We start from the raw sequence: 19,735 nt of genomic DNA, 5'->3' as shown, positions 1-19,735 counted from the left end.
TGTTTAATTAAACACCTGTCGGGAACTGATAACGTTTAAATCGGGTTGTTCTCGACCAGATGTCTGAAAGAAGGTGCGCAGGTTACCGATTTATCAGGTCTTAGTTGTGATAAGGTTGATATCTCGGCTATACCTAATGCGTTAGTCTTTACAACGAGGGCAATGAAAGATGCAAAACATGCCGCTTGCCTTGTGTGTATTTTTACAGCGAGGTGTGTTGGTTTATATATCGTATTTATCCTGTGATAAGCGCAGGAGGGGACTGGAATACATAAACTCTAGTTATTAGGGGACGGGCTTATTACAGGACAATGGCAAGACTTTCATCGACATTTCTACTTAATTATATTTGAAATGGGTGGGCTAACACTTTTACTACTCCATATTTGACATGGGTCGGCTTATAAGCAGGCATGGGCTGATTGTCGGATAAATATGGTACTATCAATCTACCATGCAAATTCTATTCTGTTCTTGACATTAGGCATGTTGGAAAATTTAGAAGCCAAGCAAACCAGAGAACTTAATTTGTTTTAGAACTGTTGAGAAGATGGGTATATTTTCAATTTCAATCCAAATCTTAGCTCTTTAAATGTTGTGAGCACATCTGCTCTTACATACAATCCTTGACAATGTTATATTTTGGTCTGGTGAAGAAATTTGTTTTTACAATAACTTGGGACACCTGAGGGTGCTAACATCCTTGCAACAGCGAAGCTAGGTAGATGGGTGCCTAGAGAGACACCTTAAAGAGAGAGAAGGGAGGTGATAAAAAGTGTAGATGAAATAGTGGATAATATATATGTAATGAATACCATTGCACATGGACATCTTTGTACATTGAACACTTGTGGAAAAATGGATACCTGAGTTGACCACTTTATACAATGGACACTTTTGTACAATAGGCTACTTTGTACAATGGATACTGTAGAATCATTTATTTTCGTGGGGTTAAAATTGGTTTTCATATACTAGCCTAGCCTGTTTCAAGGACATTATATTTCGCTGATTTCTGATTTTCCTTTATCAATATCATATCAAATTTATGTTTTCGTGGGGATTTAATTTCGTGGATTTTTGTTATCCACGAAAAACGAAATTCAATGTCCCACGAAAATTCATGATTTTACAGTACCTGTGTTGAATGAACACCCTATAGGCACCTGTGTATAAATAACTCTTGTATATAATAGAAACCTGTGCATAATGAACACCTTTGTATGACAAACACTTGTGTATAATGAATACCTGTACATAATGGACTGTTTAATGACCAATCATGTACAATTGACACCTGTATATAATAGACCTGTTACCTGTGTAAAATGAACACCAGTGTATAATTGACACTTGTGTATAATGAACACCTGTATGAAATGTACACTGGTGTTTAATGGACCATGTCTATGATGAACACCTATTTATAATATAAACCTGTATATAATGAACAACGGTTTATAATGAACACCTTTGTATAATGGACACATTTGTATAATGGACTCTGTGTAAAGTAAACACATATGTACAATGGACATATGTGTGTATGTACTACAACAGACACACGTGTTCAAAACCGACACATGTTTCCCATTAACATATGACTAGATGGTGTGACTGCATGTATAGTCTAGGTTGAAAGGTATCTAACTGCACATATAACACTACTAGGTATTGATTGATTTGTTTTTATGCAGTATGTGCATTCTTGAATGAAAGTGGGATGCTGAATAATTCATACCTACAAAGTCCTTCCCAAAGTCAGTGCAATTTTACTCCCATTTTATCCTTGGTATTATTCACAGGGATTATAGCATTACATATTTATGATCACGTCAGCTCTATTTCCATAACATTAGCCTAGGTGTACACATACTGAACGGGAGATTAAAATATGGGATGGAGTTGGGATCACACATCCTTCCCTAACTTAAAATGACCCAAGTTTTCATGTTTCTCACGGTTTCCTGAAAAATCACTTGACTATGTATTTTCTTTCTAAAATTGACGAGTAGGTAATGCTGATGTAAATTACCAGTAACACAAAATTCTGGCTCCACATTTGTATCTATTGGGAACGTCTATGTATAACCTATCTACAGCTCTTATGATCTTAATATTACCTATCAACAACTAATACGGTCAAACCTGTTCATGCACCCACCTCCATTTAGAGACCACCTGTATTTAAAGGCCACTTTTCATGTTCTCTCTAATAGCAATTTCATTGTGAATTAAACATGTATGAAGAGACCACTTGTATGAAGAGACCACTTGTATTAAGAGACCACCTGTGTTAAGAGACCACCTGTACTAAGAGACCTACTGTATTAAGAGACCTGTATTTAGAGACCACCTGTGTTAAGAGACCACCTGTGTTAAGAAACCACCTGTGTTAAGAGACCTACTGTAATAAGAGACCTGTATTTAGAGACCACCTGTATTAAGAGACCACCTGTGTTAAGAGACCACCTGTGTTAAGATACCACTTGTGTTAAGAGACCACATTTGTTAAGAGACCACCTGTGTTAAGAGACCACTTCTAATGTTTACGATTGTTGTCTTTTTGTGAACTTTACCTGTCTTTAGAGTGCATGTGCAGCTCACCCTTGCGCAGGGCAGGTGCTGAGAAAAGAAGATACCTGCTGTTGCCGACTGCATGTCACAAGACTGGCAACTAATGTGGTAACCCCTGTATCTAAATTGGGGATTTGCTTTTGTGACACTCTCGCTCTTTAAGGGGACACGAAAGCAATCAAAATATATCTGGACCCATCGATGCTTTGCAACATTTGCAGGCATTATATTTATTCTTCTTTTTGTTTCCTAGCACTTCGCTTTGCAATACCGTTCTTTTGGCATTAATGTTAAACATTTGCCCAAGTGGGGAAGGTAATGGATCTGTCCTCAGCAGGGACATACCAAAGTCCTCAAAAATGGTAGCTGTTATGCCCTTCTAAGCGTTTAGCATTTAAGGTAATCACAATATTGTGTTGATGAATAATGCGAACAGGCGGAATGCTGTGCTCGGAGCCTTTAGCACGGTATTTCAGTGAGGCAGCACTCTAAAGTTGGCATCAGATCTGCGCTATCGCAAGAAGACAAAAACAATACACACCTGACCTCCAGAACACATTAGGACACGCACATTACATCCATGGAGACAAATCTGTTAATCACCTTTACCTGTTAACAGGATGCTTAGCTCAGTGAAACAGAACCTGCCTTAATAGACCACTTCATGGACTCTCCGAGGGGGTGGTCTCTTAATACAGGTTCCACTGTAGCATGTACTTTTAAGTCTTCATTGAAAAATGTCCATATTAATCACTAGCATGTATATCAAGGAGAGAATGAATGTGAATTTATAAATATATAATGTATGTTGTCTCATAAGAAAAGATTAATGCTCTGAAATCAATATCAGGTGGGCAATTTGAACTGGGTGAACTTTTCTTCATCGCGTACAAATTAATTAATTATTGTTTGAGAATCACCCCTGCATGAAGACTGGCACTTATACACATACATGGATGGAAAGGAAACAGTTCCAGTCTATTTGAAATGTCAGTGTGTCCCATGATCGAAGCTTTTATAATGAAGATGGAGTGTCTCCGGTCAGCTAGCAGCACGTGAAATGAAAATACTTCTGATGTCATTGCAGAGGTATTTGGGGGTAGAAATCAGTTTTAAACCTATGTGTCTGCTTAATTATAAAATAAATACAAATATGAACTAATGGCTCTAAGCCCATGTCAGGTAATAAGCCCACCCATGTCTTTCGTGGTTATGAAGAACTACCAACAGTTTGCGATTTCAATGCTCTGTAATTAGCCCATCCTACGGAGATTGTATCGCAGAAATAGAAAGTTAGTACCCTTTTTTGAAGTAGGGGTAAATATGTGCTGTAGGTGCATGACCAGTGTCCAGCGAGGGCTGCAGGTCAGAGCCAGGGGGAGAGTAGAAGATGGGGGCATGGATCATCTTTAACTTTTGTTTCTCACTGTTCATTATAGATGCTTCAAATTGACCACCAGATATGAATAAGAATAAAGCATTTGTGTGAATGTTTATGATATTGTATACCGTAAACAGGGCTTAAGCTGTATATATATATATAAACAGTGTCGTAAAATGTCCACAGTGACAAATTGACATGAACACTGGGAACATGCAATAACTCACTCGGTTGTAGAACTGATGGAAAATAAAAACAAAATGGAACTAAGAAAGATATTCCTCTCCAGCCTGATGCTCTACCGCTAAGCTAAAGGGAAATTCCCTACAGTTGACGCTTGTAAAGCAACCTAATTAATCCACATCTTTTACACTAATTCTCCCCTTTTATCAAACACCAACCCAGGTTCTTTGACTTCTCTTAAGGGTTCTCCTAGGCACCAATTTGTAATAGGACGAAGAATAGTGATACAGATAGTGCTATCGCTCAAGGGCTTGAACCTGTGACCCTTCGTTCTCCAGCCCGTTGCTCTACCGCTAAGCTAAAGGGAAAATCCCTACAGCTGACGCTTGTCAGGCAACCCAATTAATCGTCATCTTTTACACTTATGTGGGGACTGTTGTATTTGCGTAATGTGAATTATTTTTTGTCTGCCTATTTCACAGCCCAATAAAGGCTGCTTCATCTAGCAAAAAAAGTGCTTGATTTTCACCAAAAGAAGAACAACTGAGCAATTTAATGCAAATTTCAGTCATTTTTTTTGCTATATATTACAAAATCCTGTAGGAACAGGTTGCTGTAAAATTTAGATTGAAAAAATATTGACTGTTTGTTGATCAGCATAACAGCTGTTTGAATGCACTGTCAGAATATTGAACCAAGAGTCTTCAATGGGATAAGACTTTCAATGGAAACCAAAATTATATGTACTCACATTCCCTCGTTTCTGTGGTTTATATGACAGAACTGTCCAGGGTAATAAAAGGGACCATGAGGCATTACACCCAATTTCTCGTGTGTGATCGTCACAATGGGACAACAATGATGCGACGTCAGGAAATCTGAACATCTTGACGTCGGGATGTGGAAATTGCGACATTTTTTAGTTTGTTTCTGAGCTAATTGTGGTGATCAGAATAAGAGAAAAAATACTCTATCATGCCCAAGGGTGAAAGACACTCCACCCTTTTGATTTTCATATTTGTGCAAAACCCTCGGCAAAACCTTGTGTTTTTTACTCGATTTGTGTTTAATTTCACTATTCCAGGGCATGAAAGTGTCTAATAGTTCATTCATGTATTGTTCTTTCGTTAAAATGACATTAGTACGATTCCTGGGTCACGTATGCCACGGGACAGCCTGGGGAGTACATTTTTAGGTCACCTGAGCTTTAGCTCAAGTGACCTATTGCTATCCGTTTTCGTCCGTCGTCGTCCGTCGTCCGTCGTCCGTCGCCCGTTAACATTTTACATTTCAAACTTAAAGTCAAGTTCTGCTGGGCCGATTGAACTGAAAGTTGGTAGGAATGATCGCCTCATGGTCCTGACAAAGTGTTGTTATTTTTCGGGTCGATCAGAAATCCAATATGGCCGCCACGGCCGCCATTTTGAAAACCTATTTCAAACTTAAAGTCAAGTTCTGCTGGACCGATTGAACTGAAAGTTGGTAGGAATGATCGCCTCATGGTCCTGACAAAGTGTTGTTATTTTTCGGGTCGATCAGAAATCCAATATGGCCGCCACGGCCGCCATTTTGAAAACCTATTTCAAACTTAAAGTCAAGTTCTGCTGGACCGATTGAACTGAAAGTTGGTAGGAATGATCGCCTCATGGTCCTGACAAAGTGTTGTTATTTTTCGGGTCAATCAGAAATACAATTTGGCTGCCATGGCCGCTATTTTGCTACTAAATTCTAATAGGCCGATCTCACTTAAAATTGGTCTAGGAATGATCAGCTCATGGTCCTGACAAAGTTAAGTTAACATTATACTATTTTTTACTCAAATTGGTACATATTTCAACAAAAAAAAAATACTGTAGACTCAGGTGACCGTTAAGGCCCATGGGCCTCTTGTTTGTATTACTGTTAGAATCTATGGTCTCTGAGTGCCTCCATTGCTAGTCAACAGACTGTAGAAACATTCAGTCTGCGCTTTACAACCATCATTTCTGGGCTTGAGAATCCTGACAATCCATTACTAGGCAACCTTGGGTATAATGAAGACAGAATCTGCCAGTTTCACATGCACTTAACTTAATGAATTAACGGCTAAATTTAGAACAAACTATTTTATTTCTGGAAAGAAAAAAAGAAAATGTTCAGCTTTGATTAGCAGTAAATGAAGTTATTTTTGTAATTAAGAAATTTTGACAGTTAAAAGTGAATATGTATTTTTGGAAAGCCTGCTTCTTTTAGGTATTCAATTATCAAAAACAAAGTATTGGAATGAAAGAGAATGAGAAAGTACATGACTCCAATTGGATGTACATTTGTATGTTTGTGCCTGGATCTATTGAAGGGCATTTATAATTAAGTCATGCAGACCCCAATCTTCTCGAATGATACAATGAATGAATTGAATAATTTGGCCTCTGCATTGGAGATGCAGGTGTCCTATGGATGTAGTAATCACAACATTAGTCTGTCTGTTTGTCTATCTACACTATCTATCCAGAGATTATCTCAGAATCCAAAAAAAATAAAATCTTTTTGAAATTTGACATGGTGATACACTATGTTATGAAGATGTGCAATAGGGGTTTTAAAAAAAAAATAAGGTCAAGGTTACTGTTACTTTAAATAGACCATGGGGGAATTGTCCTTGTGGGTCCTTATCTTGAAAACCAAAGGACTAACCTTTTTGAATGTTATGGTGATACACTATGATTTGCAAATTTACAAAAGGGGTTTAAAAAGTTTCCAAAGTCAATGTCAAGGTCACTGTAACTAAAATATGACCGAGGGAGTACTACAGTCAATGACCGTGGCTTTAAATATCTACAACATAGATGAGTGTTTGTAGGGCCCTATATCTTGGCTCCTAAATCCTTCCAGTAGCTCTACTCTGAGTAACTGAATTTTGAGAAAAAAACTTTTAAAATAAAAGGTACCATTAAATCATAATATTTAATACAGTTATTACTGCAAGAAAATATTCTTAATTAAGTACATAGTATTTCAAATAAATTTCATTTTGCAATGCATTTTATGGAATAACAGTAAATATTGTTCAAAATTGTGGAAAAAAAAGAAAGAAAAAAAACCCTCTAAATTTACAGGGGTGCCAATCTTAATCAATTGTGTTTCTCTTCCACTGATCAATGATGCTATCCAGGAATTTTAAATGCACATGATGAAAATGAGAGATGAACACCTTGACAAGGGAAGTAACTCTCTGCCAAAATGAAACTTACAGTGTTTATTAGGTACTTCAGCTTTTATGCAGAAGGGAAAATACACACTCCAATCTGTAAAACAATTCTTGAGTGGAACTCTTCTTCGTGATAATAACTGGTGCAGTGGTTACACTTTACCTTGATTGTATTATTGATGTTGTTTTCTTGCAGGTGGTACAGGTTGAGATGACGATAGATCAGGTTTAGGGAGTTCAGACCCCTCAATACAGTGCCCCACTGCTGTTGGCGTTATGGTCTGTGTATGGGAACTCCTATAGAAGAACATGACAACCGGTAGGTTAAAACTATAATCGTTAACATTTCAGAAAGGTTTATATAGCACAACCAGTTAAGTCTTTATGCGTGACATTTAGATGATTAGTATTGTACTATAGTCATCGAAATGTCACACGTAAATGTTTAAATGGTCGTGCTATAGAAATCTTTCTACAATCCATATTTCACCATTCTGATGTAAAAGTTTAGAAATTTCATTACGAAGATTTAGTACAATTATGCAGATAGTTCAAATACGATTTCTAATTGTTACGATTATGCAGGTAGTGTCAAATAAGATGTCTAAAATGTACCCAACCAATGGTCAAAATTAAGCATATAAATTAAACCTGATGGTGTGACAGGTAGTGAGGAAAAATTGTATTAATTTGTTCATCTTCAGAATCAGAATTTTATACAATTTTCAATACTTCCAAAGATGTGGAAAATGAATTTAAAATTATGCACAGGTGTGCAAAATTTGGTATGTCAGGCAATTAATTAAATTCATGTAGGTTCATTAGTATTTGAGCGTCCGGAGAGCTTGTAGGAAGGGGATGCCCAATCACCTGCTCCTAGGACTGCTCCAAAAACCTGTGATATTCTGTTTAATATTTGTAGTAAATATATATGTATGTTGTACTGTAATATGTATGTCAACTGTCATGTCACATGTGATGTCTATGATCTATTTCCTGAAATAAACATTATTATTAAAGTTTAAATTGCCTATACAGTTTCAAAATTTGTAGATCTTTTTTGCAATTTTAATTGCACTACCGGTAATCTTAAACTTCTGAATTCTGAATTGAAGGTTTGAACATGTGCATATTTTAAATCATAGTTGTTCGTTCAGATTGTCACATACGTCTCATTTTTAGGAGATATTCAACTCATTCAGAATACTGTATACCAGGAAACTTTTGCCCAGTCAATTGCGGAGGGCTTTATTTAACCCAATCACCCCTTTAATCACATTTGAACCTTACCAAATCAATCACTGGGCAAGTCCAATTTAAAATTGTAGGGGTGAATGAGTTAAACTGTAGTGAAAATTTTACGGTATACAGGATGCTTTGAACAGCTGGTGGAGTCATTTCTGTTGATTATTGAAAGTTTGTTTGATACCAATCAATTATTGGTATACAGATAATGTATGAAATTACGATTTTTTTATTTCCTTTCAGAATACGAAGGTATTGGGTATCACTTGAAACAGCTGGTGGAGCGTTTGCTTCAGCAGAACATTCCAGACCAAGAAGGGGCCTATGGCAACTTCAACTACAGACTCACAGGGTAAGGTCTCCACACACAAAATTCAATCAATCTAGAAAAACTTTTAAGTATCACGCAAGCAAATTTGCTGATATTCTTGATTAAAAGTGAGCAATATACCTATGATTAATGTTGCATCATATAGATAGAAAGATGAACTGTACTACTGATAAGATTAGGATTATGATATATCACATACAAATTGATACACTAGTGTGTACCACAGTTGTATGCCTGTCTGTTATTATCCTCAATAAGCCCAGGGGCCAGTACATAATCTCTGACTCAAAGTTAGGGAGGTGAGCTTATAACAGGATGATGAAATCATGTTTGTTATCAGTTTAATAGCTATGGGTGGGCTTATTACCAGGCATGGGATTATTACCAGACATGGGATTATTACCAGGCATGGGATTATGACCAGACATGGGATTATTACCAGACATAGGATTATTACCAGGCATGGGATTATGCCTACCAGGCATGGGCTTATTATCAGACATGGGTTTATTACCAGGCATGGGCTTATTTGCAGAAAAACATGGTATGCATACAAGGCATAGTTCAAGTTTCTCTTGTTCCAGTCTGTCCAGTTGTGAAAATGGGTACCAGCAATTTTTCTAGGAAGTACCTGGAAATTATATCCTGTTCTTTGTTTTATCATTCAATGATATATTTTCTACCTTCATAATGTTACAGTACTAGTCTGCCCAACTGTATAAATTGGGTACTGGCAAATATTATTGCAAGGTTATCTCACAGTTACCTGAATTGAGTTCTTATAAACGAAAACCCGAAAAAGTGATATTGTATTTGTAATCAAAGTGGGAGGCTTACCATATTTTACAATTTTTTCTAGTTTCAGACAAAATGTTGTGTTTGAAGGTACCTTTCCTTTGAAGAAACATACAAACGGTAGTTACTTTGATGTTGTTCATGAATTCATTAATGTAAAATAACAACAGACATGAAAGGCAAATCCATGTAAGGAACACATGTACAAGTTGTTAAGTTAGACATACATTTATTATAAGAGATGTAACAAGTATTTGTGGTGGAGCTTCGTTGTTGCTGTCTGGACTACATTATACATGGAGAGAGTCTAGTTCTCTTTGTAGGGCTAACATGCTGGGTCAGTACATGCACACGGCAATAACATCCCTCGAGATGTATACTTCAGGAATACTGTTTTGCTTTCTCATGCTAGTCTCTGTAGAATTGCAAGCTTATATTCTTCTGAGGATTTTACAGTTTGCTGTTGGGGTATCCCCAAACACCCTCCTAGGAGATTGTTACCCAATCCTGCACCCACCCCACTTTGCTTATTAATATTTACACCTCCATTTGAATTGGTCATCAACACTGGTATTGTGAGTTTCCACCCAAAAATAAATTCCTTGATCCACTCCGCCAATGAACAACCAATACACAGAACACAAAAAAAAAAAAAAAAAAAAAAAAAAAAAAAAAAAGAGCCAGGTTCAAATGTGGGTTCAAGTGCCGAAATTTTTTAAAAAGTATCTTTTGGAAAGTACCAAAATATCTTATACAAATACCCAACCATATACGTACTTAAAAGACTGAGTACCGAAACATTGGTGTTTCCTCTTTAGATCTCATTGCCATTCCTATTATGGTCCATAAAGACCTTGTACTTATATATTTTCTAGACTCTTTCATGGTTTCAATGTTTTTGGTTCACTTTAAAATGTCTTTTCTCTATAGTTAGGGCCTATATAGTAATTACTATGCCTGTCTGTCTGTCCGTCTGTTTACACTTTTGTTTCCGGGAATCATCAAAGTACCTATCTGAAATCTGACATAATGATACACTGATATTTAGACGGGCAACAGGGCTTTAAAACGTTTCTAAGGTCAAGGTCAAGGTCAAGGTCAAAGTTACTAATTAAAAAGACTGTTGGGTATATGGTCAGGCACACAGCAGGACCCTCATGCTGACCAGTCAGTGTTTCAGTTGTGATATATTCTTTCTGACACTTCTATTTGTCTTCTATTGCTGCTAATGAATATCCCTAATAGCTGCAACAATTCTCCAAACGTCCCGTCCATACTTAGGTATATTTCGTTGCTGACATTGTGCATTGGTTAATCTTATGATGGTCTTCTTAATGTTCCACATCGTCCATAACTTGGGTTTATCCCCTTGCTGACATTGTACATTGGTTTATCTATGTCATTCCTAACATTCCATATTGTCCATATTGGGGTTAATGTCCCATTTAATGTCCATATTTTGGTTTATGTTCCATATCGCACATACTTCGATTTATTCCCCTGCTGACAATGGACATTGGTTTATCTATGGCCTTCCTAGTGTTCAATATTGTCCATATTGGGGTTAATGTTCCATTTAATGTCCATATTTTGGTTTATGTTCTATATCGCACATACTTTGGATTGTTCCCTTGCTGACAATGGACATTGGTTTGTCAATGGCCTTCCTATTGTTCAATATGTGGCCTGACTCTGTCTGGCCATTCCATATTTTCACACTCGCCATGGCCTGAGAGGTGAAGATCTGAGAATGTTTATTCCTGTCACACGCTGTGGCTTAATCAATGCGTTCCATGCAGCCGAGGAATGGTGCCAGTTCCTCAATCCATCATACATGACACATGGTCATTCACGGAATTAATACTTTACATGTACAGTTGGAGACCAATGCATTATAGGACTACATTTTAAGAGCTGCAGGGGGTCATCGTTCAGGCTCGTACAAGTACATTAAGGATTCTGATTTCATCATGCGTCTCGAGACTGCTTGAACTTTGAACTTTTTTTATAGCCATATAAACATATATATATGGAATTATCAAATGTATATTCCTGAAAATATCTTAAATCAAAGCAATTTCGTTGAAAAGATTAATTTTAGATGGTATTGAAGTACCAGGTATATTTAAACTGTGTTTGGGATCAAACATGTTTTGAACAGCACTCGGCCTATGCTACAATAAAATCAAACATGTTTTGAACAGCACTCGGCCTATGCTACAATAAAATCTCAAGATAATGTCTTATCTGCAAGTTCTGGGATTAATAATCAGAGGTCATTAGACTTAACCTTGTGTTAACCTCTTACCAATCACGGCTGCACCTCCATAATCAAAGGTCACCTAAACCTTCCCTTTATCTTCAGAATAGCCCTTACAAGTCATGACCTTCATAATTGAAAGGTCATCTGGACTGTTGCTAACATGTTCTGTCTTATATAATCAAAAATAGTCTTATTTCTCATCTTGGCCTTCCTTAAATATAAGTTGCGGCCTTTATAATGTAAAGGTTATTTAGACCTCTCCTGGAATCTGATATCTCCTCTTACATTTCTTGGCTTTCTTTAATAATTAAAAGATCTGACATCCACTGACAAGTAATAATGACCTTTAAGTCATAATTCAAATTTCATGTAAATTTTCTCCGACATGTTTTGACCTGAAGAATTTAAAAGTCATCTAGGCCTCCCATAACGTTTTCTTATCGTGACTTTAAGTATGTAAAGGTCATCTTGACCTCCGATAACAAATCATGACCTTCACGATTCAAAGGTCATTTAGACCTACTCCTACTCCTGTAATTATAGGCCATGACCTTTGCAATTTTAAGGTCAGCTAGACATCCCTTGACCATGTGACTAACAGTTATGTTCAGGCCATTTAGATATATTTTTTATTGAATAAGAACCATGTTGTATCACGAAACCAGAACTGTTTGACTCTTGTTGAAATGTTGCTGAGGTGTTAATTAAATCAATGGAATGCATTTTTTTTTTAAAAACAGTTACTGCTTCAATATGAATGTTATCATAAAAGTGTTCTAAGCTCAGTTCTCTTGGTGTTGTTTGTTTTTCTAATTCAGCGACATCCTACCTCGCTAATAGGCACTAATGGTATGAACAGTTAAACCTGACTTAGAATATATTGATTCCCACGTGACAGATTGTAAAACTCATGCAAAAAACATATCGCCCATGTCGGCAGTGAATCGGTATTGATGACTTTCCGTGGCAGGAGAACATCGATGCAAATGTAGAAAAAGCACTGAGTTAATTATGAGAGCGTAATTTGCTAGATTTAATAAATGGGGGTAGCCCCACTCCGGTAATTGGTGAAAGGAAACTGGAATAATACTCCAGCAGGGTTCTGACCTTTCCAGGAGAAAGAAAAATTATGTGTTTCCGTGCAGTCAGGCTGCCCACTCTCCAGTGCATGATAGCACCATTTTTCTCTCTGTGCTTAAAAAGGAATGTTCGGCTTGAAACAGATCTATAAGGCTGAGGGTTGACATTTGTTTCAATGGACGTTTGACAAACTCTTACAAGATGGGGTTGTTTGATGTCCAGGTTGAAAGGTGGCAACGTTTTTAAGCGATATTCAATTTTCCCTTTTGTTCTTTCAATATGTAGTGAAACCTGTCAAGTCTGACCACTGAGTATACTGAACTCTTGTCTATTCAATCAAAATGCTGTTATTCCATTTCTCCTGAAAACTATGAAAGAATTTAAAGACCTGTGTTTTCTGACCTCCTGTCTAATCTGACCCATGAATATGCTGACTTTCTTTTTTATTTCCCATGTATGATCAAAACAACAAATATGAGCCAACAACAGACAGTTCCAAGTGTGAACTTAAATAATCTACCCAATATGTTCTGTCCCACAAGGTTACTGAATAGATTTCACTTTCTCTACCCTGGACTGTGCCGGTTAGCCACACTTTTCTCAATGTGAGACAACCTTGTCTAACTTGCCTAGGGTTGAGACGGGGCGATTCCCCTGTCAAAACAATTGAATGACGTCAGGTCAGCAATACAATGACGTACGTCAGGTCAGCAATACAATGACGTACGTCAGGTCAGCAATCTCTAAACTTCAGGTTAACAATAAAAAGAATCATTCACCCCCCTTGGGCAAAGATTCTTAAGTTGCCCGACACTCTGCAAACCTCTTGTTTGACCATTTAAGTATTTCAGATGGATCTTTTGCTAATGCTGAAAACATATGTGCCATTCCGTTTAAAAAATACGAACCACACTATGAAATTATATAAGTGAAGGTGGACAAAAATGTTAATTAAAACATATATAGCTTTATTCTTTGGTTAATGCAAAAGAGTTATAAATGTAAGAAAACTATAGAATTTCTCTATCGACCATTACCGAAAAGTCTCATTTGTCTGAAGCTAATAGAAACTGGCTTCCAGACTGTTTTAATTACTGGTGGAACTGTTTTTATTTTCTATTCCATGTACCCAACGGAAATCTTTTTTCCTTCGTAAAGACCGTAATGGGAGCAATTCAGTCGTATTATCTTGTCCCAAGGTCTTTCGTTGATTTCTAACAAGATAATAGGATTGTTTGTATCGGACTCCACCACACATGGTTATGGTGGCAAGACTTTGTTTCTATTTCGCTGGCGACTAAAGGACACAGTAAAATGTTTTCTCTTTTGCAATTTTATTTCCCGCCAGGATCTCAATAAAATAAGATAAAATGCTTGTATGGGCCAACAAGGCATTGCAGACGTGTTTTATGCTTGCTGACACTAAATTACTCTTAAAACTGAGGCTGTCATACATAGTTCAGTTCGCAAATTAGATAAATGAAAATTCTGATTTGTAATTGAAAATGTCAATAGAAGTCTGATTGTTCTAATTTTTTAAGAGATTTTAAGAGAATACAACAATTTGAAATTAGAATTATATTCAAGTGTTAAAGTTAATATTAATTTTTTTTCATTTGAAGCAATTGTGAGAAGTGCTAACAACATAACTGATTATATTTGTAAGCATTCAAAAAACGAAAGTCAATAACAAATTTATCGATACTTAATGCATTGTAAGATATTTTTTTGATGCTGTGTGTAATTGCAGCCGGGGCCGAACTTTAGACCAATATGGTAATACATTTTATTGACAAATTGTTTAGTGTTTTCATTCTATTTTCATAAATTCTTTCAGGAAGATGGCCAAGCTATTAAATGTTTGGTTATGAATAAATTTGCATATGAAAAGCTCGTTTAATATCTGAATTAGTGACAATAGCTTGCAGCTCCACCTTAGCTAAAAATCAATCAGACATGGTATTATTAACTGCTGGAATTTGACCCTTATCCTTTTATCAAGAGATATACAGTACATGTATGTAGAAAGGTCCAGATTCTTCATCAATCAGCTTTGTCGTTATTAGGTTAGTGATGGTAGCTCATCTATGAGGGTAGGGGTGGTCATTAGGTCATTTATATCACTTGGTTGGACAAGATAATCTAATGATCTCTGGCTATTATTAGATTAGAGATATATTTCTGGTAGTGCATGAAGACCTGTATGTCCGGTAAGCGATATCTGATTCCTCGCGTGGTATTTATCATGTTTTTCTTTTGAAAAGCATGGTTGGCTTAACTCATTCACCCTTAAAGACACATTTGAACTCTTCCAATTCCAAGGTTGGAATAGTTCATTATGAAATTTCAGGGGTGAATGAGTTAACAAAACTTCCAAGAACCATTGCCAAAAAAAAATAATGTATTTATCCATTGAAATTGTATTTTCTTCCATTCAGTCCCTCCAGTGTCCAGTTACATAGCACTTGTCACTCTGCAAGGTGCACGAAACTGACCTTAAAAGGTCAAAACACACTGTGCGTGTGCCTGACTCCTGTACCCAAGGTCAGCCTATAAAAGACACGGGTTGGTGTCCCTGCGCTTTTTTTGTCATTCAGGTGCGCTTGACAGTTGAACACAACATATTTTGTCTTTTGGTTCAATTTTAGTTTAATTAGCGGCAGCGATTGCGATCGTATCGCATTTTGTTATTTTTAGAGTTCATGAGTAAAACAGAGTTTGTTATACATGGCGTTTCCAGTATGGTTCATGTCAAAGTGGTACGATTTATAGTAAAGACTTACTTGCTAGTTCGGGTACGAATTCTAAATTGTTGGTTAATTTTGTATTTTCCCTCATGACTATATATGTTTGATAAATTGTATCTGAATAGAAAACCATACCTTCTGGAACTATTAAGAAAAAATATACAACAGTTGTCTGATGGTAAAAAATTGCAATGAGGCCAGATCAAGACTTCAGTAACTGGCTCCAATCCAGGGTTGGTTGTTTAGTGTTTTAGCTAAGGTCATTTAAGGATGAACAAGTTGCCAGTTACCTGATCAAAGGTACTTCACTGGCCCAGTCGTGTTACAGTCATATCCAAGACAAGTTTAAAGGGAGATTACTCTGTATATGAAAACTACAGTAGAATTATCTGTTTTGCCTATGGTTGGACAGTGATCATCCAAAATTGAAATGTATTACATGTTTATGAATTAAAAGTTTTCATGTGAACTCCAGAAACATAAATATTGTTGTAAAGAGTGAGAAAGTTTATAAGTTATTATTTAACTATGAGGCCAAAACAAAAAATGTGTGTGTTTCAGGTAAATTACATGCCTGAAAAAGATAGAGTAGGTTGGTATATGAATATGCAAATAATTTTATTTTTTATTTTCATGGTGGATCAATATTATGCTTTATATATCAAATTTTACAATGAATTTCTACACATTACAATTAAGTTGTCAAAAATGGTGTCGTGCTCCAAAACAGAAAGAAAATACATTTAACTGAGGAACTGTGAACGTTGCCAGGCTGATAAATTAATCTTGTATTCAAGTAGATGATAAAATGTTCAAGGGTCGACAGGAAAATCTAGAGTAGGTTGTGATACCTGAACAACACTTAATTTCTTTTCTTTTTTTGCATTATTTAACCCTTTCACCACTGTAGACCATAATGGACTCATCCAGACCAATGCATGGGCGAGTCCACTAAAGTTGCATAGGGGTGAAAAGGTTAAAGCTAACAAACCTTTAGAATGAACTGATCCATTTATCATCATCTAAATGTGGGATCACCAAGGAGAAGAAGCACCTTAACAAAGCTGATCATATTTTTAATTAGACTTACCATTCCCTCATCCCTCATCATTCAGGTCTCTCTGATCAGTATTTACGATAGAAAATCAGGACGCTGACCTTTAATGGGGGCTTGAATACTGTATGTGGGCATATATATATCTCAAAAGTTGTTTTGAGGTTTGATTTAATGTCGGTGCCAAATAATCTGTTTTACGAATAATTAAGTTCATGTTTTATTGACGTTTGACATCATTTCAGATATCTGAGTTTGTTCCCAGTTAACCTAACTGAGGACATTTATGGTTATCTGAATTTCAGCACATATGAGACACATATTTCTGATGTATATTGTGGACAGTTTAGAAATATAGAGTTAACAGTTTAGAAACAGATGGTCTACAAAGAAACAGGTGATTTCAGAACCTAGCTGAAAATGTTGTAAAGAAAGGGAGAGTATATCAGTGTCCTTAAGGTGATGAATAGTGCCATACTTTCATACAATTACTTCCCATTTATTTTAGCTCTTCATTGTACAGCTGAGTAGTCTGGAACAATAAACATTAAGAGCATTGTTGAAGGACATGGCAAACATTGTTACCATACTATGGAAATTAACACCCCCCCCCCCCCCCCCCCCCCAGCAATGTTACCTTTTGGTTTGTATAAACAATCTAAGTACCTCTCAGTAAAGCTTAAGAGTCTTGTTGAAGGACATTATTTCTGTACTATGGATTTTAGTCAACCTCCCATCACCAACAATTAAATGTAACCTTTTGGTTTGTATCAGAAAAACTGGTGTAAAAGGATGCGTCTCGTTATGTTATAACCATTTGCTCTAATTGGGAATAAGTAAATGTATAGTCAAGTATATAATGAGCCTGTTAGTAATCTGTTCTTTTATTACTCGACTGTTATTCAAAATTAATTACAATGTACTGTTATCAGGTCAAAGCAACAACAAGAGGCCCATGGGCCTTAACGGTCACCTGAGTCTATAGTATTTATTTTTGTTGCTGAAATATGTACCAATTTGAGTAAAAAATAGTATAATGTTAACTTAACTTTGTCAGGACCATGAGCTGATCATTCCTAGACCAATTTTAAGTGAGATCGGCCTATTAGAACTTAGTAGCAAAATAGCGGCCATGGCAGCCAAATTGTATTTCTGATTGACCCGAAAAATAACAACACTTTGTCAGGACCATGATTCGATCATTCCTACAAAGTTTCAGTTCAATCGGCCAAGTAGATCTTTACTTTAAGTTTGAAATAGTTTACCAAAATGGCAGCCGTGGTGGCCATATTGGATTTCTGATCGACCCGAAAAATAACAACACTTTGTCAGGACCATGAGTCAATCATTCCTACAAAGTTTCAGTTCAATCGGCCTAGCAGAACTTGACTTTAAGTTTGAAATATGTTTTCAAAATGGTGGCCGTGGCGGCCATATTGGATTTATGATTGACCTGAAAAATAACAACACTTTGTCAGGACCATGAGTCGATCATTCCTACAAACTTTAAGTTCAATCGGTCCAGCAGAACTTGACTTTAAGTTTGAAATAGGTTTTCAAAATGGCGGCCGTGGCGGCCATATTGGATTTCTGATCGACCCGAAAAATAACAACACTTTGTCAGGACCATGAGGCGATCATTCCTACCAACTTTCAGTTCAATCGGCCCAGCAGAACTTGACTTTAAGTTTGAAATGTAAAATGTTAACGGACGACGGACGACGGACGACGGACGACGGACGACGACGGACGAAAACGGATAGCAATAGGTCACTTGAGCTAAAGCTCAGGTGACCTAAAAATGCCTTCTCCAAATAAATAGATTATTTCGTTGACAAGCGGAAACATGTACCACCAAACTGATTTTATCGCTTTATTTTAGCACTCAGGAGTAACATCACTGTCCAGGTCGAAGCACCATCAAGTCTAATGTAAACCTAATTGGATTTCTGTTTCTTACAGAATGCGTCTGACCAGTGCTAAGCTGCCACGAGCATCCCTCTACCCCGAGGCGCTGTTCACGCAGAGAGGGGCGCTGACTATCATAGGCAAATATGTCTTCCAATATAATTCCTTGTAAGTGTATTGGCTTCCATTAAATAAAGATTACCACTCCATTGAGGCTGTTCAAGTTGACTGCTGCGCGTCTGTGACGTTACGTTACTCCGTCACCGTATGGACGTTATATAGCAACATATTCAATATTTTAACAAGCGTTGTAACCTCGCAGGCTGTTACAGGATTTATAGAAATGTATGTTGTATATTTCCTAACGCTGAAAGCCTTTGCTTGTAGTAACTTAAACGTATTACTGTTTGTACTTTATGCCTGTATAGAGACTGATGAAATAAGTGGATATATAATGTTTATAAAGGTTACATCTGAGTGGATCACTCTAGTATATATGTTAAGGTTCATCGGCTCGGAAACCATTTATGGTGCGCACATTACCTCGATCATGGCGTTAGAACTTCATCAAAGGCGGCAGACAGCAATACACACTCCAGTTTTATTGAATAACTTTAATCTTGATGACTCAATAGTTTAGATCAATTATTAATGCAACAAAATAACAGTTCAACAATTTCATTTCAAAAATGTTGTATTTGTCTTGAAGATCTGTAAAATTAATGGATTTCTTTCACTTGTTGCCTAAAGTAGTCGCACAAATTGTTTTCAATTACATTAATTTTTAATAAATTATTTATATCAAAATATTTTTTAAACGATTGCCATAATTTATTGGGAAAATGAAAATGTCTTTTGACCCAAATTTAACAGTGGAAATAAGCTGCACATTACTAAATGTTTTTTGGTCATTAAAGAAAACAGCTAGTCCTAAAAGATGAAAGTTTCAAAGAATATGTCTGTCCATCCTGTGATGAGCCTGTT

The 19,735-nt window shown here is 36.6% G+C and overlaps 1 protein-coding gene across 5 annotated transcripts in view; it reads left to right on the top strand.

The window, feature by feature from the left end:
- The window catches only part of LOC110446145, a 55,781-nt gene that overhangs the window by 21,671 nt on the left and 14,375 nt on the right, over positions 1 to 19,735 (top strand). For all 5 annotated transcript variants that reach the window (XM_021491140.1, XM_021491141.1, XM_021491143.1 and 2 more), the window contains exons 2-4: positions 7,525 to 7,647; positions 8,817 to 8,925; positions 18,806 to 18,919. In XM_021491140.1, the coding sequence (XP_021346815.1) occupies positions 7,638 to 7,647; positions 8,817 to 8,925; positions 18,806 to 18,919 (233 nt within the window). In that variant the 5' untranslated portion in view covers positions 7,525 to 7,637. The remainder of the gene's footprint in view (positions 1 to 7,524; positions 7,648 to 8,816; positions 8,926 to 18,805; positions 18,920 to 19,735) is intronic.

The sequence above is a fragment of the Mizuhopecten yessoensis genome, unplaced genomic scaffold, assembly GCF_002113885.1.
Source record: "Mizuhopecten yessoensis strain PY_sf001 unplaced genomic scaffold, ASM211388v2 scaffold2597, whole genome shotgun sequence".
NCBI lineage: Eukaryota > Metazoa > Mollusca > Bivalvia > Pectinida > Pectinidae > Mizuhopecten > Mizuhopecten yessoensis.
This window is presented reverse-complemented; position numbering and strand designations above follow the sequence as displayed.